At 37.2% G+C, this 21,152-nt stretch overlaps 1 protein-coding gene across 1 annotated transcript in view; it reads left to right on the forward strand.

Annotated features, from left to right (window-relative positions):
• Nucleotides 1–21,152, forward strand: part of LOC131750422 (coiled-coil domain-containing protein 150-like) — an 83,923-nt gene that overhangs the window by 39,527 nt on the left and 23,244 nt on the right. The window contains 1 exon segment of the mRNA XM_067026489.1: nt 19,082–19,189. Coding sequence (XP_066882590.1) covers nt 19,082–19,189 — 108 coding nt within the window.

Raw genomic sequence — 21,152 nt, forward strand, 5'->3', positions numbered from 1 at the left:
GGCCAAAAAGTTCGTTTGGGTATTTTGTAAGATCTTACAGAAAACCCAAACAAATTTTTTGGCCAACTCAATATATGTATGTGTGTGTGTATACACGCACACACACTCACATACACACACGTATATATATGTACCCATACCACAATTTCTTTAACGGTTTATCTGTTGATGGATGTTTGCATTGTTTCTGCCTTTTGGCTGTTGTGATTAGTACTGCTATAAACAATTGTATGTGTATTTGTAAGTACCTGTTTTCATATCTTTGAGATATATAGCTATGAGTGGAATTGCAGGGTCACATGGTAATTTTATGTTTACCTTTCTGAAGAACCACCAGACTGTTTTCCACAATGCTGAACCACTTTTTCTTCCCACCAGCAGTGTACAAGGGCTCCGGTTTCTCCACATCCTCACCAACACGTTATTTATTTATTTATTTATTTTTATTTTTGGCTGTGTTGGGTCTTTGTTGCAGCACGTGGGCTCTCTCTAGTTGCGTCAAGCGGGGCCTACTCTTCTTACGGTGCATGGGCTTCTCATTGCAGTGGCCTCCCTTGTTGTGGAGCGTGGGCTCTAGGCTTGCGGGTTTCAGTAGTTGTGGCATGTGGGCTCTAGAGCGCAGGCTCAGTAGTTGTGGCGCATGAGCCCAGTTGCTCCGCGGCATGTGAGATCTTCCTGGACCAGGGCTTGAACCCATGTCCCCTGCATCAGCAGGCGGATTCTTAACCACTGCACCATCAGGGAAACCCCTATTTTTTGTTTTTTGATAATAGCCATCCTAGTAAGTGTGAAAGTGGTACCTCATTTTGGTTTTGATTTGCATTTCCTTATTGGCTAATAATGTTGAGCATCTTGTTATGTGTTTATTGGCCATTTGTATATCTTCTTTGGAGAGCTGTCTACTCAGATCCTTTACCAATTTTTAAAGTGGGTTATTTAATGTCTTTTAATTGTTGAGTTGTAAGAGTTCTTTATATATTTTGGATGGTAGACCCTTATCAGATATGTGACTTGCAGATATTTTTCTCCCATTCTGTGGGTTCTTTTTAAATTCTTACATTTTTATAAAGTCCAGTTTATCAATTCTTTCTTTGCTTGCCTCTGCTTTAAGTGTCACATCTGAGAAACTGTTGCCTGATCCAAGGTCACAAAGATTTACACCGTTTTGTTTTGTTTTTATATTGGAGTATATTTGATTAACAATGTTGTGTTAGTTTCAGGTGTACAGCAAAGTGATTAAGTTATACATGTACCTATTCTTTTTCAAATTCTTCTTCCATTTAGGTTATTACAGAATATTGAGCAGAGTTTCCTGTGCTATACTTTAGGTCCTTGTTGGTTATCTATTTTAAATATAGCAGTGTGTACATGTGAGTCCCAAACTCCCAATCCCTCCACTCCCCCACCCTTCCCCCCATAACCATAAGATCATTCTCTAAGTCTGTGAGTCTGTTTCTGTTTTGTAAATAAGTTCATTTGTATCTTTTTATTTTTTTTCTACATTCCACATATAAGTGATATCACGATATTTGTCTTTCTCTGTCTGACTTACTTCACTTAGTATAATAATCTCCAGGTCCATCCATGTTGCTGAAAATGGCATTATTTCATTCTTTTCAATGGCTGAGTAATATTCCATTACATTCATGTGCCACATCTTCTTTATCCACTCCTGTGTTGATGGACATTTAGGTTGCTTCCATGTCTTGGCTCTTGTAAACAGCGCTGCAGTGAACATTGGGGTGCATGTATCCTTTCAAACCATGTTTTATTCCGGATATGTGCCCGGCAGTGGGACTGCCAGATCATATAGTAGTTCTAATTTTAGTTTTTTAAGGAACCTCCATATTGTTCTCCACAGTGGCTGCACCAAGTTACATTCCCACCATCAGTGTAGGAGGGTTCCCTTTTCTCCACACCCTCTTCAGCATTTATTGTTTGTAGACTTTTTGATAATGGCCATTCTGACTGGTGTGAGGAGATATCTCATTGTAGTTTTGAGTTGCATTTCTCTAATAATTAACAGTGTTGAGCATCTTTTCATGTACCTCTTGGCCATCTGTATGTCTTCTTTGGAGAAATGTCTATTTAGGTCTTCTGCCCATTTTTTGATTGGGTTGTTTTTTTGGTATTGAGCCGCATGAGCTGTTTGTATGTTTTGAAGGCTAATCCCTTGTCGTTTGCATCATTTACAAATATTTTCTCCCATTCTGTGGGTTGTCTTCATTTTGTTTATGGTTTCTTTTGCTGTTCAAAAGCTTTTGAGTTTAATTTAGTCTCATTTGTTTATTTTTGTTTTTCTTTTCATTATGCTAGGAGGTGGGTCAGAAAAGATCTTGCTGTGGTTTATTTCAAAGAGTGTTTTTCCTATGTTTTCCTCTAAGAGTTTTATAGTGTCCAGTATTACATTTAGGTCTTTAATGCATCTTGAGTTTATTTTTCTGTATGGTGTTAGGGAGTGTTCTGATTTCATTCTTTTACATGTAGCTGTACGGTTTTCCCAGCACCCCTTATTGAAGAGGCTGTGTTTCGTCCATTGTATAGTCTTGCCTCCTTTATTGTAGATTAATTGACGATAGGTGTGTGGTTTATTGATGGGCTTTCTATCCTGTTCCATTGAATTATATTTCTGTTTTTGTGCCAGTAGGTTACTGTTTTGGTTACTGTAGCTTTGTAGTATGGTCTGAAGTCAGGGAGCCTGATTCCTCCAGTTTCGTTTTTCTTTCTCAAGAGTGCTTTGGCCATTCAGGGTCTTTTGAGTCTCCATACAGATTTTAAGATTTTTTGTTCTAGTTCTGTGAAAAGTGCTGTTGGTAATTTGGTAGGGATTTCATTGAATCTATAGATCGTCTTGGGTAGAGTATAGTCATTTTGACAATATTGATTCTTCCGATCCAGGAACATGGTATATCTTTCTATCTGAGTCATCTTTGATTTCTTTCATCAGCATCTTATAGTTTTCAGAATAATGGTCTTTTGCCTCCTTAGGCAGGTTTATTCCTAGGTGTTTTATTCTTTTTAATACGATGGTAATTGGGATTGTTTCCTTAACTTCTCCTTCTGATCTCTCATTGTTAGTGTATAGAAATGCAACAGATTTCTGTGTATTAATTCTGTATCCTGAAACTTGACTGAATTCATTGATGAGTTCTAGTAGTTTTCTGGTAGCTTCTTTAGGATTTTCTATGTATAGTATCATGTCACCTGCAAACAGTGACAGTTTTACTTCTTTTCCAGTTTGGATTCCTTTATTTCTTTTTCTTCTCTGTTTGCCGTGACTAGGACTTCCAAAACTGTGTGGAATAAAAGTGAATAAAAGTGGTGAGAGTGGACATCCTTGTCTTGTTCCTGATCTTAGGGGAGGTGCTTTCAGCTATTCACCGTTGAGTGTGACGTTAGCTGTAGGTTTGTCGTATACAGCCTTTATTATGTTGAGGTAGGTTCTCTCTATGACCACTTTCTGTAGAGTTTTTATCATAAATGGGTGTTGAATTTTGTCAGACGCTTTTTCTGCATCTACTGAGAGGACCATATGGTTTTTATTCTTCAGTTTGTTGATGTGGTGTATCACAGTGATTAATTTGTAGATACTGAAAACTCCTTGCATCCCTGGGATAAATTCCACTTGATCGTACTGTATGATCCTTTTAATGTATTGTTGGATTTGGTTTGCTAGTATTTTGTTGAGGATTTTTGCATCTGTGTTCATCAGTGATATTGGCCTGTAATTTTCCTTTTTTGTGGTATCTTTGTCTGGTTTTGGTAGCAGGGTGATGGTGGCCTCATAGAATGAGTTTGGGAGTGTTCCCTCGTCTGCAGTGTTTTGGAATAGTTTCAGAAGGATAAGTGTTAACTCTTCTCTAAATGTTTGATAGAAGTCGCCTGTGAAACCATCTGGTCCTGGACTTTTGTTTGTTGGGAGTTTTTAAAGCACAGTTCTAATTTCAGTGCTTGTGGTTGGCCTGTTCATATTTTCTATTTCTTTCTGTTTTTTTAAAAACACTTTTATTTTATTTTTAGCATGAACACTCTTTTTTTTTCTTTTTTAACATCTTTATTGGAGTATAACTGTTTTACAATGGTTTGTTAATTTCTGCTTTACAACAAAGTGAATCAGTTACACATATACATATGTTGCCATATCTCTTCCCTCTTGCGTCTCCCTCCCTCCCACCCTCCCTATCGCACCCCTCTAGGTGCTCACAAAGCACCGAGCTGACCTCCCTGTGCTATGCAGCTGCTTTCCACTAGCTATCTATTTTACATTTGGTAGTGTATATATGTCCATGCCACTCTCTCACTTTGTCACAGCTTACCTTTCCCCCTCCCCATATTCTCAAATACACACTCTAGTAGGTCTGTGTTTTATTCCCATCATACCCCTAGTCTCTTCATGACATTTTTTTTTTCCTTAGATTCCATATATATGTGTTAGCATACGGTATTTGTTTTTCTCCTTCTGACTTACTTCACTCTGTATGACAGACTCCAGGTCTATCCACCTCATTACAAATAACTCAGTTTCATTTCTTTTTATGGATGAGTAATATTCCATTGTATGTATGTGGCACATCTTCTTTATCCATTCATCTGTTGATGGACACTTAGGTGGCTTCCATGTCCTGCCTATTGTAAATAGAGCTGCAATGAACATTTGGGTACATGACTCTTTTTGAATTATGGTTTCCTCAGGGTATATGCCCAGTAGTGGGATTGCTGGGTCATATGTTAGTTCTATTTGTAGTTTTTTAAGGAACCTCCATACTGTTCTCCATAGTGGCTGTATCAATTTACATTCCCACCAGCAGTGCAAGAGGGTTCCCTTTTCTCCACACCCTCTCCAGCATTTATTGTCTCTAGATTTTTTGATGATGGCCATTCTGACCAGTGTGAGATGATATCTCATTGTAGTTTTGATTTGCATTTCTTTAATGATTAATGATGTTGAGCATTCTTTCATGTGTTTGTTGGCAGTGTGTATATCTTCTTTGGAAAAATGTTTATTTAGATCTTCTGCCCATTTTTGGATTGGGTTATTTTTTGTTATCGAGCGGCATGAGCTGCTTGTTAATTTTGGATGTTAATCCTTTGTCAGTTGCTTCATTTGCAAATATTTTCTTCCATTCTGAGGGTTGCCTTTTGGTCTTGTTTATGGTTTCCTTTGCCGTGCAAAAGCTTTTAAGTTTCATTAGGTCCCATTTGTTTATTTTTGTTTTTATTTCCATTTCTCTAGGAGGTGGGTCAAAAACGATCTTGTTGTGATTTATGTCATAGAGTGTTCTGCCTATGTTTTCCTCTAAGAGTTTGATAGTGTCTGGACTTACATGTAGGTCTTTAACCCATTTTGACTTTATTTTTGTGTATGGTGTTAGGGAGTGTTCTAATTTCATACTTCTACATGTACCTGTCCAGTTTTCCCAGCACCACTTATTGAAGAGGCTGCCTTTTCTCCACTGTATATTCTTGCCTCCTTTATCAAAGATAAGGTGATCATATGTGTGTGGGTTTATCTATGGGCTTTCTATCCTGTTCCATTGATCTATATTTCTGTTTTTGTGCCAGTACCATACTCTCTTGATTACGGTAACTTTGTAATATAGTCTGAAGTCAGGGAGCCTGATTCCTCCATCTCCATTTTTCGTTCTCAAGATTGCTTTGGCTATTCAGGGTCTTTTGTGTTTCCATACAAATTGGGAAGTTTTTTGTTCTAGTTTTGTAAAAACTGCCAGTGGTAGTTTGATAGGGATTGCATTGAATCTGTAGATTGCTTTGGGTAGTAGAGTCATTTTCGCAACGTTGATTCTTGCAATCCAAGAACATGGTGTATCTCTCCATCTATTTGTATCATCTTTAATTTCTTTCATCAGTTTCTTATAATTTTCTGCATACAGGTATTTTGTCTCCTTAGGTAGGTTTATTCCTAGATATTTTATTCTTTTTGTTGCAATGGTAAATGGGAGTGTTTTCTTAATTTCCCTCTCAGATTTTTCATCATTAGTGTATAAGCATGCCAGCAATTTCTGTGCATTAATTTTCTCTCCTGCTACTTTACCAAATTCACTGATTTGCTCTAGTAGTTTTCTGGTAGCATCCTTATGATTCTGTATGTATAGTATCATGTCATCCTCAAAAAATGACAGCTTTCCTTCTTTTCCGATTTGGATTCCTTTAATTTCTTTTTCTTCTCTGATTGCTGTGGCTAGAACTTCCAAAACTATGTTGAATACGAGTGGTGAGAGTGGGCAACCTTGTCTTGTTCCTGATCTTAGTGGAAATAGTTTCAGTTTTTCACCATTGAGAACGATGCTGGCTGTGGGCTTGTCATATGTGGCCTTTATTATGTTGAGGAAAGTTCCCTCTATGCCTAGTTTCTTCAGGGTTTTTATCATAAATGGGTGTTAAATTTTGTCAAAAGCTTTCTCTGCATCTATTGAGATGATCATATGGTTTTTCTCCTTCAGTTTGTTGATACGGTGTATCACGTTGATTGATTTGCGTATATTGAAGAATCCTTGCATTCCTGGAATAAACCCCATTGATCATGTTGTATGATCCTTTTACTGTGCTGTTGGATTCTGTTTGCTAGTATTTTGTTGAGGATTTTTGCATCTATGTTCATCAGTGATATTGGCCTGTAGTTTTCTTTCTTTGTAATGTCTTTGTCTGGTTTTGGAATCAGGGTTATGGTGGCCTTATAGAATGAGTTTGGGAGTGTTCCTCCCTCTGTTATCTTTGGGAAGAGATTGAGAAGGATAGGTGTTAGCTCTTCTTAAATGTTTGATAGAATTCGCCTGTGAAGCCATCTGGTCCTGGGCTTTTGTTGTTGGAAGATTTTTAATCACAGTTTCAATTTCAGTGCTTGTGATGGGTCTGTTCATTTTTTCTTTTTTTTTTTTTCTTTTGGCGGTACACGGACCTCTGACTTCTGTGGCCTCTCCCATTGCAGAGCACAGGCTCCGGACACACAGGCTCAGCGGCCATGGCTCACGGGCCCAGCCGCTCCATGGCATGTGGGATACTCCCGGACCAGGGCACGAGCCCGTGTCCCCTGCATCGGCAGGCAGATTCTCAACCCCTGCGCCACCAGCGAAGCCCTGTTTGGGTTTTTTGATATTGAATTATATGAGCTGTTTATATAGTTTGGATATTAACCCCTTATCAGTCATTCCATTTGCAAACAGTTTCTCCCACTCAGTAGGTTGTCTTTTCATTTTGTCAGTGGTTTTCTTTGCTGTGCAAAAGCTTTTAAGCTTAAGTAGGTCCCCTTTGTTTTATTTTTGCTTTTGTTTCCTTTGCGTTAGGTGTCTCCTAACCTACCAAAGATTGCTACAATGTACGTCTAAGAGTGTTCTGTGTTTTCTTCTAGGAGTTTTGTGGTTTCAGGTCTTACATTCAAGTCTTTAATCCATTTCAAGTTAATTTTTGTTAATGGTATAAATTAGTGTTCCATTTTCTTTCTTTGGCAAGTGGCTGTCCAGTTTCCCCAACACAATTTATTGAAGAGACTACCTTTTTCCCATTGTATATTCTTAGTTCCTTTGTTGTAAAATAATTGACCATATATGTGTGGGTTTCTTTCTGGACTCTCTGTTTTGTTTCATTGATCTATGTGTCTCCTTTTATTTCAGTACCATACTATTTTGAGTACTGTAGCTATGTAGTATAGTCTGAAGTCAGGGAGCGTATGTTAGCTGCAACTTTGTTCATTTTTCTCAAGATTGCTTTGGCTATTCAGGATCTTTTGTGGTTTGGTATAAATTTTATGATTATTCTAGTTCTGTGAAAAATGTCATGGGTATTTTGATAGGGATTGCATTAAATCTGTAGATTGCTTTGTGTAGTATGGACATTTTACCAAAATTTCAGTGAACATGGGATATCATTCCATTTCCTTATATCATCTTTAGTTTCCTTCACCAGTGTTTTATAGTTTTGGAGACTATAGGTCTTTCACCTTCTTGGTTAAGATCATTCCTAGGTATTTTATTCTTTTGGTGTGATTTTAAACAGGATTGTTTTGCTTTCTCTTTGTGATTGCTCATCATAAGAGTATAGAAAAGCAACAGATTTCTGTGTATTAATCTTGTATCCTGCAACTTTACTGAATTAATTTATTCTAATAGTTTTTTGGTGGAGACTTCAGGGTTTTATATATAAGTGCAATGTCATCTGCAAATAGTGACAGATTGAACTTTTCCCTTCCAGTTTGATGCCTTTGACTTCTCCTTCTTGTCTGATTCCTGTGTCTAGGACTTCCACTACTGTGTTAAATATAAATGGGCAGAGTAGGCATCTTTGTCTTGTTTCTGATTTTAAAGGAAAAGCTTTCAGCTTTCCAACACCGAGTATGATGTTAGCTGTGGGTTTGTCATAAATGGTCTTTATTTATGTTGAGATATGTTTCCTCTATACCAACTTTTCTGAAAGTTTGTATCATGAATGGTTGTTGAATTTTGTCAAATGCTTTTTCTACATCTGTTGAGATGATCATGTGATTTTTATCCTTTCTTTTGTTAATGTGGTGTATCACATTGATTAACTTGTAGGTATTAAACCATCCTTGCATCCCTGGAATAAATCCCGCTTGATCATGGTATATAATCCTTTTCATAATTGTTGAATTCAGTTTTCTAATATTTTGTTGAGGATTTTTGCAACTATATTAATCAGAGAGGTTGGCCTATAATTTTCTCTTTTTTTGTGGTGTCTTTGTCTGATTTTGGTATCAGGGTAATCGTAGGCTCATAGAATGAATTTGGAAGTGTTCCCTCCTCTTCAGTTTTTTGGAGTAGTTTGTGAAGGTTAGGTATCAGCTCTTCTTTATATGTTTGGTATTGATAGAGTTTCCCTGTGAAGCTGTCAGGTCCTGGACTTTTGTTTGCTGGCAGTTTTTTGATTACTAATTGAATTCCACTGCTAGTGATCAGTCTGTTCAGATTATCTCTTTCTTCCTCATTCGGTCTTGGAAGGTTGTATGTTTCTAGAAATTTATCCATTCCTTCTAGGTTGTGCAATTTGTTGGCATATAGCTGTTCATAGTATTCTCTTCTGATGGTTTTTTTGTACCTCTGTGATATCAGTTGTAATTTCTCCTCTTTCAGTTATTATTTTGCTCATTTGGTTCTCTGTCTTTTTTTCTTAAAGAGCCTGGCTAAAGACTTATTGATTTTATTTATCTTTTCAAAATACCAGCTTTTAGTTTCATTGATCTTTTCTGTTGTTGTTTTTTTTTAGTCTCCTTTTCATTTATTTCCTCTCTGATCTTTATTATTTCCTTCCTTTTGCTGACCTTGGGCTTTGTTCTTTTTCTAATTCCTTTAGATGGTATGTTAGGTTGTTCATCTGAAATTTTTCTTTTTTCTTGAGGTAGTCCTGTGTCACCGTAAACTTCCCTCTTAGGACTGTTTTTGCTGCATCTCGTAGATTTTGGAAAGTTGTGTTTTTATTTTCATTTGTTTCAAGGTATTTTCTGATTTCCTCTTTGATTTCTTGACCTACCCGTAGGTTTCAATAGCATGTTGTGTAGTGTCCACATATTTGTGGTTTTCCCATTTTTCTTCCTGTGGTTGATTTCTAGTTATATACCATTATGTTCAGAAAAAATGCTTGATATAATTTCTGTTCTCTTAAATGTGTTGAGACTTGTTTTATGGCCTAGCATGTGATCTATCCTGGAGAACATTCCATATGCATTTAAATTTTATATATTTTTTATTTTTTAAAATGTTTGGCTGCATTGGGTCTTCATTGCTGTGCTCACGGTTTCTCTGGTTGTGGCACGCGGGGGCTGTTCTTCATTGCGGTGCACGGGCTTCTCATTGCAGTGGCTTCTTTTGTTGTGGAGTATGTGCTCTAGGTGCAAGGCCTTCAGTAGTTGTGGCACGCGAGCTCCAGAGTGCAGGCTCAGCAGTTGTGGCGCATTGCCTTAGTTGCTCCATGGCATGTGGGATCTTCCCAGGCCAGGGCTTGAACCTGTGTCCCCCGCATTGGCAGGTGGACTCCCAACCACTGCGCCACCAGGGAATCCCCCATATGCATTTAAAAAGAATGTGTATTCTGTTTTCAGATGTAAAGTCCAGTAGATATCTATTAAGTCCCACTGGTCTAGTGTGCCATTTAAGACCACTGTTTCCTTATTGATATTCTGTCCATTGATGCAAGTGGAGTGTTAAAGTCCCGTACTATTATTGTATTGTTGTCATTTTCTCCCTTTATGTCTGTTAATATTTGATGAATATGTTTCGATGCTCCTGATTAGGTTCATCTATATTATGTACATATATGTTAATGAAAGTTAATCCTATTCTTGTACAGATCCCTTTATTCTTATATAATGCTGTTTGTTGTCCTTTGTTATAGACTTCATTTTAAAGTCTACTTTGTCTGATATGAGTATTACTACCCCAGCACTTTTTTCCTCTTCCATTTGCATGAACTGTCTTTTTCCATCCCCTCACTTTCAGGCTGTGTGTGTGTCTCTGAGATGAGTCTCTTGCAGGCAGCATATAGATGGGTCTTCATTTTTATCCAGTCAGCCACCCTATGTCTTTTGACTGGAGCATTTAGTCCACTGATATTTAAAGTGATTATTGATAAGTGTGTACTTATTGCCATTTTGTCACTCGTTTTCTGGTTGTTTTTATAGTTCTTCTGTGTTATTTTCTTCTTTTATTTCCTTCCCTTGTGGTTTGATGATTTTCTTTAGTGGTGTGCTTGTATTCTTTTCTCTAGTTTCTGTGTATCTATGGTAGGTTTTTTATTTGTGGTTACTGTGGACTTCCTTTATGTGGACCTAGAACTTTATGTGCTTATTTTAAACTGATAGTCATTTAAGTTCAGATACATTTATACACTTTTAAAAAGCTGCACTTTTTATTCCCCTCCCCCACATTTTGTGTCCTCAATGTCATATTTTATATATTCATGGCTATCCCTTAACTATTTATTGTAGTTATAGTTGATTTTACAATTTTTGTCTCTTAATCTTGTACTAGCTTATTTAAGTAGTTGATCCACAATCTTTACCTTATATTTGCCTTTACTAGTGGGATTTTCCTTTCCTATAAATTCTTCTTGTTGTAGCCTTTTCCACTTAGAGAAGACCCTTTAACACTTGTAACATCAGTTAGATGAACTCTCTTAGTTTTTGCTTCTCTGAGAAGTTCTTCATCTCTCAATTCTGAATAACAATTTTGCTGGGTAGAGTATTTTGGCTTGTAGGTTTTTCCCTTTCAATACTTTAAATATATCATGGCACTCCCTTCTGACCTGCCAAGTTTCTATGGAAAAATGAGCTGATAGCCTTACGGAGGTTCCTTTGTATGTTACTCTATTTTTTTTTTTCTTGCTGCCTTTAAAATTCTCTCGTGAACTTTTGCCATTTTAATATGATATTTCTTGGTGTGGGTCTTTTTAGATTCATCTTATTTGCAACTCTTTGTACTTCCTATACCTAGAAATCTGTTTCTTTCTTCATCCTCAGGAATAAATTTTTTCAGCCATAATTTCATCAAGTACATTTTTAACCTTCTTCTCTTGCTCTTCTCCTTCTAGGACCACTACAATGGGAATATTGTCCCAGAGGTTCCTTCAACTATCCTCATTTTTTAAAATTTGTTTTTCTTTTTGCTCTTCTGAATTGGTGATTTCCACTATTGTATCTTCCTGATTACTTATGCATTCTTCTGTATCTCCTAGTCTGTTATTAATTCCTTTTAGTGTATTTTTCATTTCAGTTATTATGATTTTCAGCTCCAACTGGTTCTTTTTCTTATTTTCTAGTCCCTTGTTTGTTAAAATTCTTACTCTGTTCATCTATTCTTTTCCGAAGTTCAGTTAGCATTCTTATTCCTAATACTTTGACCTCTATATCTGGTAAATTATTTATCTCTATTTCATTAGTTGTTTTTTCAGGGGTGTTTTTTTTCTTTTGTTTGAAATAAATTCTTTTATCTTCTCATTTTGTTTAGCTCTCTGTATCTCTAGGTAAAAGTTACCTATCCCAAACTTAAAGGGGTGTCCTTTTGTGGGAGTGTCCCTGTGCAGTTTGCTCATGTCCACTGGCTTTGTTGGGAGAGCTGAGTCTGAAGTGAGCACAGGTTACATCTTCCCCAGGGTGTGCTGGCAGTTATCACCTTGGTGGGCGGTAGGGCCAGAGACAGAGGGGCTAGAGCCAGAGCCAGGGGTGAGCTGGCACTTCTCCTATGCTCAGTGGCTATAGCCATCCTATCAGGTGTAGGGCCAGGTAACAACGTGCTGGAGCAGAAGCCCTAAGGGTCAGGTCCAGGCTGGTTTTACTCCCTCTTAAGTGTGCACTCCCCCTCCCCTCCAGCAATGGCAGCCTTCTCCCTAGTGGGCAGCTGCATTGGGGCAAAAGGGTCCAGAGTAGGTGCCTGGTGTGGGCTGGGATTTGCACTGGGCTGGTCCCAGCACGTCAGTAGGAGTTCCAAGTAGCTCCTGCCCCACCACTTCTGCACACACTGGTAATGACTGCCCTCACCCTATTCAGATGCAGGGCCCACTCGAACCGCTCCATCTCCCCCAAGTGCTTACCCTCCTTGACAGTGGCAGCCTTTACCTAGTGGGGAGCTGCTCCAGAGCAAGAGGGGCTGGAGCTGGCATCCGTGCAGGCTAGGGCAGCTGTTGGGGTGGTCTTGAGAAACGGGCCAGAGCCCCAGGCCATTTTTAATCGGTTTCCTCTACCTTGTTCCTGGGAGTAAGTAAGTGTGTGCGCGCTCTTCAGGAGCAGAGTCTCAGTTTCTTACAGCTCTCTGGTGTGTCCCACTGATTTTCAAACCAGCTAGTGGCATTCACCTTTCCATTGTTGGTCCCCAGGACTGGGGTTCCTAACATGTGATTCAAGCCCCCAAATCCCCAGGGAGGATCTCTGAATCTGTGATATCCCCTCCTCTTCTGTATCCCTAGTAGGGACATAGGTCCCGACCTGATCACTTCTCCCTTCCTACCAAACTCTGTGGATCTTTCTTTGCAGCCTTGGTTGTAGACATCTTTCTGCCAGTCTCCAGTTTGTTTTCACTGAGAGCTGCTACACATATAGATGTAGTTTTGATTTGGTTGTAGGGGTAGGTGAGCTCAGCATTATCCTACTCCACCATCTTGATTCCCTCCACCAGAGATGTTCTCCTTTTTGCAGAATTTTTATAACATTCCTAAAAAGAAATAACCCTGGAAATTGAGATGCAAGGCAATGGAATTGACTTGTGCATGAGATGATATTGTTCTTTCACTCCATGTGAGTTTTGTCCCTAAAGTGTCCTCAGAGCAGGAAGCTTGCCACTAATAAGGCTAGACCTGCCTTCAACCAACTTCAGTAGAAACACTGAAGTCTAAATTAGTGGTTCTCAGCCTTAGCTACACAGTAGGCTCCTCTGGGGAATTTCAAAAACTCTTCATGCTAGTAAGTATATGATGTCTGCCACTTACTTTGAAATGAATCATTAAAAAAGGAAAAAAAATAGTTTGATAGATCGATAGAGGAAATGATGGATGGATATATGATAAGTAAGTATAAAAATGTTAATGGTTGAATTTGAATGGCAGGTGTATGCACATTTCAATTTTTCTGTATATTTAAATTCTTTCCTAATAAAATATAAAGGGAAAACTCCCCATGATCGGGCTTGTACCCCAGAGCAATTAAATCAGAATCTCAGGGAGTAAGCCGTAGACTTCAATACTTTTTAAATCCCTGGTGATTCCAATGTGCAACCTTGTTGAGCACCGCTGGACTGAATGGTATGAAGTGAAGTCTGGTTAGGCTTGGCAGCTGTAGAGCTGACTGAATAAGTAATCTCCCTAGAGATTTGCCAAACACCTCAGTGTTAATCTTATCTCATCTGCCCAAGGGACTTACCATAGCGTTAGCAGACAACATCCGGCCCAGAAATGGCAGGTGATCTGAAAGACAGTTGATAAACCATGGTTGTGAAACAGTATGTTGTCCAATAAAAAGATAAAGCTATTTGGCCACTATTTATGTGCTTTTAAGTAACATTTTCCAGAGGCAGCGATGCACTTAAGTATAATCGTCTATACTTGTGTAAGCTTGCACAAGTCTTAATTTTCTTGTTTCCTCTTATTCACCTCTGAAATGAGCTGGGGAAGTACACCTCTCTTCTTTACTTCTCACTGGGAAAGGTGATCAGTGTAATGGGCTGGGTATATACTTTCCCCTTTGTGAAACTAATCATCTCGTAGGAGCTGTGGCCCATGATTTTGACCTGCTTTTAGCTTTCCCAAGAGAAATGAAGTAGATTTTTAAGTGTGTGAGAAAAATCTTAAATACTCATAGCCAAATCTTAAACCCTTGAAGCCAAATTTTAGCTGGGAGTGGAATACATGTTAAGATTTATTAGTGAGTCTGATGTTACCTATCTAACCTTTTAAACCTTGATTACATGTTAGAGATCATCCTTATAATCTTAAGGAAAATACATGCCTCTTTTTCTGCGCATATTCCTGTAATAAGGGCTGAAGCTTTTTGATAGCCTTTGAAAGGTGAAACACTTTTGAAACTATTGATTCACTGGTGTTTTTATGTCATGCCTTGGGTTGGCACATTCCAAAAGGCACTGACCTCATCAGCCCAAGGGAAAGTGCTCTTATATAGCACATTATTCTTTTTTTAAAATTGACAATCTTGTGTTAGTTGCTGGTGTACAGCAAAGTGGTTCAGTTTTATATGTGTGTGTGTGTATATATGTTCTTTGCATATTCTTCTCCATTATACTTTATTTAAAAATATTAAATATAGCTCCCTGCGCTACATAGTAGGACCTTGTTGTTTATTTTATACACAGTAGCTTGCATCTGCCACTCCCATACTCCTAATTTATCTTCCCCCCCACTTTCTCCTTTGGTAACCGTAAGTTTGTTTTTTATGCCTATGAGTCTGTTTCTGTTTTGTAAATAAGTTCATTTGTATCATTTTAGAGTCCACATATAAGTGATATCATATGGTATTTTTCTTTCTCTGACTTACTTCACTTAGTATGATAATCTCTAGGGCCATCCATGTTGCTGCAAATGGCATTAATTCATTCTTTTTTGTGGCTGAGTAATAGACCACTGTGTGTGTGTGTATATATATCCATAGATAGATAGATAGATAGATATACACACACATCTTCTTTATCCATTTACCTATCAATGGATATCTTGGTTGCTTCTATGCCTTGGCTATTGTAAATGTATAGCATATTACTCTCACAAGATAATCTAAAAGAAGAGCTACATATTAAATGTAATCAAAACAATAGTCTGCTGTGTGTTCTCTCAATTGGTTTATAATCGATTAAAATGTTACATATGAACCATATTAGATAAAATATTGCATTGTCAAAATTGACTTAATGATGTAAATACTGGGTTTTAGGTGTTAATGCAGACTGTCAGAAACTGTTGCCTCACACTCAAACGTGATTTCAGTTTCATATATGGTGCTGTATACTATCGCATTATCTAAATATGCCCAAATGTATTTATTCTTTCTTATGTCGATGGATATTTAGGCAGTTTTCAATTGCTTGCAAATAATGCTGATATGATGAATTCTTGCACATGTCTTTGTACTCATCCAAAATATTCTCTATTCTAGGTATAATTCTTAGGAGGAGAATTGCTGGGTTGTATGATGTAAATAAATTGAAATTTTCTAGAGTTTGTCAAATTTCTCCTCAAAGTAATTATACCAGTTTAGAAAGCTGTCTATATAAGAGGATGTCGAGTGACATGTGTTAACATGGATGAATCTCATAAAATAATACTACATACTGTTTAGGGATACATTTATTGTAAGATTATTAAAAAGGAATAGGGGGGCTTCGCTGGTGGCACAGTGGTTGAGAGTCAGCCTGCGGGTGCAAGGGATGCGGGTTCGTGCCCCGGTCCGGGAGGATCCCAAGTGCTGTGGAGTGGTTAGGCCCGTGAGCCGTGGCCGCTGAGCCTGTGCGTCTGGAGCCTGTGCTCTGCAAAGGTACAGGCCCGCGTACCGCAAAACAAAAAAAAAAAAAAAAAGGAACAGGAATGATAAAACACCAAATTCTGGATAGTAGTTAACTCCAGGATGGAAGAGATTTAGTTGAATTAGGTTATACAGAGGGTTTCAACTATATTAGTAATGTTTTATTCTTTTTAAGTTGAGTGATGAATAGAAGGGATGTTACTATATATGCCTGAAAGATTTCCAGCATTTTTTATATAAATTTATTTTATTTATTTATTTATATATTTATTTTTGGCTTCGTAGGGTCTTCATTGCTGCTCGCCAGCTGTGTGTAGTTGCGGTGAGCTGGGGCTACTCTTTGTTGCGGCGCGTGGGCTTCTCATTGCGGTCACTTCTCTTGTTGGGGAGCATGGGCTGTAGGCCCGCTGGCTTCAGTAGTTGGGGCTCGTGGTTTCCAGAGTGCAGGCTCAGTAGTTGTGGCGCACAGGCTTAGTTGCTCCTCAGCATAGGGGATCTTCCTGGATCAGGGATCAAACCCGTGTCCCCTGCATTGGCAGGAGGATTCTTAACCACTGCACCACCAGGGAAGCCCAACACTTTTTTCTTGTCTTTAAACATATGTTAGTTAGTGCTTTATGCTCACTTTAATCTACCACTGGCCCCATCACTCTTATACCAACTGGATTCAAATATTGTTAGCTGCCTAGCCCCTTAGGAGCAGATGCATTTGTGACCTTAATTTAGAGATTATATAAAGGTTTTGTTTTGTTTTAGTAAATTTTTATTGAACTATAACATATTATACAGAAAAGTACACAGTATACAGTTAATGGATTTTCACAAAGTAGAGGTAACCATGTGACCAGCACACAGAATATTCCCAGCACCCAGAACCCATTTCATAGCCTTTTTTAGTCACTATGCCCCATGATTTTACTATCCATCATCCTGACTTCTAATACCCCAGATTAATTTTTGAACTTTATATAATAATACAGTATATACTTTTTGTGTGTCTTGTTTCACCCAGCATTTTAATTGAGAGATTCATCCATGTTGTTGGTTGTTGTACTTCTTTGGTTTGAATTGCCTCTTGGAATTATATGAATATTATTAAGGGTGCTGTGCTGAAATTATCAGTTTTATGAATGTATTTTCATGCTTCTAGTCAAAATACATAACTGGCAGTTTAGGTTGTTTCAACTCTGTAGCTCATTTCAAACTTTGGGGTAACTTTATTTCCAACTTCGCATATGTATCAAAGAAGAAAAAACCTAGGAAATTTATTAATAGAATTAATTTAGAATACTTGCATTATCAAATACATAAAAATAAGTTCCTTTTCATCCGTTTCTTAGGTGTCTCACAGTTTCTGTAGTGTTATGTTTTTATAGTTTTATATTAGAAAATATATTTAAGGGGCAATATTAGGGTAGGAGATTAAGAAGTACAGACTACTGTGTATAAAATTAGCTACAAGGATATATTGTACATCACATGGAATATAACCAATATTTTATAATAACTATAAATGGAGTATAATCTTTAAAAAGTGTAAATCACTATGTTGTAGAGTCGAGACTTACATAATATTATAAATCAAGTATACCTCAATTTTTAAAACTATGTATCTCTATATATTTAGATCATTTGAAACAACAGGAGGATATGTCCTTGACCTAAATACTGGTATTTCCAAGACTGCCCGGTAAGCTAGCTATGGAAGCTACTTGGATTTTAATGACACAGAAACATCAGATTTCTGAGGGCAGCAGGATTGATTTGCTTCTGTGTTCTTCCCCATGTCAGTGTCCTGAATTAGAAATCCTTCCAAAAAAGAAACCCAGTATAAAAATTAAAGTGCTTTATAGATGAGAACATGCCATCTGACTAGTTTCAGAGCATTTTATTGAGTACTCTGAGGCTGGGGGTAGCGTAAATTAGCTGAGAAATATTGTGGAATAAGGATATTCTGTGTTTTGTTTGAAGAGAGGCAAATCTAAAATTCTTGATGTTCATCAGTATTTTCCACTGCGTTCTAAGGGTAACAGCAGTTTGCTTACGTTCAAAATGAGAATAATTGTTGCATCAATACCTCCCTTTAGAGGCAGCCATTCTAATTCTGAACCTTAAGTGAATACACTTAAGGGGGAGCCATGGAACATGTTTTATACTGTACACTGTGGAAAAGAGCACCAGAAACAGGCAAAGATGAGAAAAAGAAGGATTCTGCTGATGGAACAAGAGAGATTTCCGGAGACAAAATGTGTTTTCATGTAGCCTTCCTAAAAAAACCTAAATATTAGCACTCACACTTTAACAGTTCTTGAAAACAATCAGTGGCTACAACCAAGAGGAGTTTGCCCTTCAGAGGTGGGAAACAAGAAAAGATACTGAGAGAGGAAAAAGTTGATTTAAATTAAAAATTTTGGATGAAATTTTTTCTGATTCAGAGATAGGCTCAGTAATGTTAATTGTTGATTTGTATTGAGAGGGTTGGGAATAAGAGGAAGAAAATGTAGAAAAACACACAATTTGGAGACTTGTGAGTAAATATTAATGATTTTATTCCCCCAAATCATCTTTTCTTTAAAGTGAAAGATGTGAGTAGTCAGCTTTATGAGTTAGTTTTCAAATATAATTCAGCCTATAAGAATTCTGTGAATGCAACTTTCGTAATTCTCTGTGGGTAAACACAAGACTCTTGTCCCCTTACATATTGACAATTCTAATTATCCGTACTCAGAAAGGGTTTTGAATAGTAGATACCACAATTCCTTTAAAACTGAAATATTTTACCCACAAAGTCTCAGTTATATTCATGAGTCATGTTAATTTGGACTTTCCATAAATGCTATAAACCAAATGAATTACCTCAGTACATGTATAGGGGTATAGCCTACTTTTATTTGTTGAAATAGCTATTTTAGTTGAAATAGCATCATTAGAAAAACGTAGGATTGCTTTGTACAAGTTTTAAGGATTTTCTGTGTTTTTTTTTTTTTGCAAAACTTGTGATATGTTTTTTTTCTGTTTTGGAGTATATATATATATATATATATATATATATATTTCATTAATGAGACTTGGTTTTTTATTCTTCTGTTTTACCTCTAGATAAAAGTTAAGCAGCGAAAAGAACAACTACATTCTTTTACTGAAACCAGTTCACAGAATGACCATCTATGCAAGTTGAATAAGGCACTGGAGGGCAAATATGCTCAGGTGTGATTAATAGCTATAAAACAGATTGCTTCTATGTTGTTTTAATTAGCTTTTAAGAAATTGGTGCCTTTCTCCCCACCTCATCATATGATCCCAGAAAGATGAATATTCTCTCACTTGACTCAATTTATCAAAAATATTTTTAAACACCCTTGATGTACAAGGTTCCACTCAACCACAGAAGAAGTCATAAAGATGCGTGAACGCATAACTCATTGCCAACAAGATATACCTGCAATAGCGCACTTGAAAGAGCTATTAGTAGTGAAGGTGCTTACTTGTTAGCATGGTGGCTATTGAGACTGAAAACCGTTTGTAGGTCACCTAACAATTTAACATATGAACAGAGAAAATTAGACAAAGAAGATATATAAAACATTTAGTGAAGAAAATAATCCAGGAATATGTTACTAAAAGAAAGTGATTCATTTCAATGGTTTACAAATTTATCACATTATTTATATTAAATTTGTAACCCTCAGTGTTAGCATGTGTAACTTCTTTAACTATAACGTTTTTGTATGTATACCGTTGGTAACCAAGCAACTAGAATGTGTCTTCAAATGGAATGCTGCTAGGGTTCTAACAATCCGACTATACCGGTAAAGGGGACCTCATTAGATACGCTTTGTTTCTTCACTAGGACATACTTTACACTAGTATTTTCTTCATTCTGAAGGCAAAGGAACACATTTTTAAGTGCATTTTCCATCCCAGCTTCATTTTGAATGTTGTGTTGTTTCTCATAGTAAGGGGGCACTCACTGAAAAATAATTCTAGGTTTAGTTGATTTTGTCTTTTGAAATTGATGATGCCTCCAAAAAGAAGGGAGTCTCCAGAGAGGCCAGCATCTTCAAAATTCCCTGAAAGCCATAGGCCCCATGTCAACAATGTAAAGGAACGAACTTCATCAGTTGGTTTGCCCAGTGTTACTCCAAACCCTACACGCCACGTGACCTGTGCACCTACGCTGACTTCTGTGAGGTCTTCTCAGAAGATGGGAGACTGTGGGATCTCTCTGAAGACTGTTTTGAATGCCATTAAATCAGTGGAGGGAAGACTGGAGGATATAATAGACATTCTTGCCTCAAGACCATTAATAAATGATGAGTCACCAAATTTTCTTTACCGGGATTCGGTAAGTGAAGGCCACAAATTAAATCATAAGGAAATTTAAGATTGATACAACAGTGAAGAAAAGTAGTAACATCTAGAAAGATAACATTTGGAGGTGTGAGTAGCAACAAGGAAAGAACTTCAGAAACAGGAAAAACTGATGATTTAGATCAAAACCATCATTCTGGCTATTGCATACTTAATTTTTGTTTTGGACACAGAAATGTCATATTTGGCTTAAGAGTTACCTTTGAGATGTTTTATCTAATTTTCACTTTAAAAATTAATGCTAATAGTCTTAACATTTACAGTAGAATGGGTAAAGCCTGATTTTAAAGTAGAAATACATAAATAGAAGCCCTGAGAACTTGAACACTGGAAAATACTTTCCAAGGAAAACTTACTAGAGCATCCATCTTTGTTTGGTATTTAAAAATAGAAAGTACTATAGCTTGTCTTCTAGAGTTAACTACAATTTAGACCCTTTTTGTAAGCACTTTTGCTAGTGGCCTTTTCATATTTATAAATATTATATAAACACTGGTAAAATTATAAAAACTATATCCAATAGGTTTTCAAAACCTTATAAGGTAGCATCTTTTGTACTATTCTTGAATCCTTACAGAAGAAGTTCAAAGTATTTTTAATGTTACAGTTTAAAAGTTATAAGGAAGTATAATATTGAGGAAGATGTGGGGAAAAGGCATTCTTCTTTGCAACTGTTTGGAGTTCCCTTTTCCTGTGGAGGGCAATTTGGCTTTGTTTATCACTTTATGCCCACAGTTGTACTTTTTCCTACAGATACACTAGCTTGTACATGTTTACAAGGTTACTTTCTGAAGTATTG

The sequence above is a fragment of the Kogia breviceps genome, chromosome 2 (assembly GCF_026419965.1).
Source record: "Kogia breviceps isolate mKogBre1 chromosome 2, mKogBre1 haplotype 1, whole genome shotgun sequence".
NCBI classification, from domain to species: Eukaryota; Metazoa; Chordata; class Mammalia; order Artiodactyla; family Physeteridae; genus Kogia; species Kogia breviceps.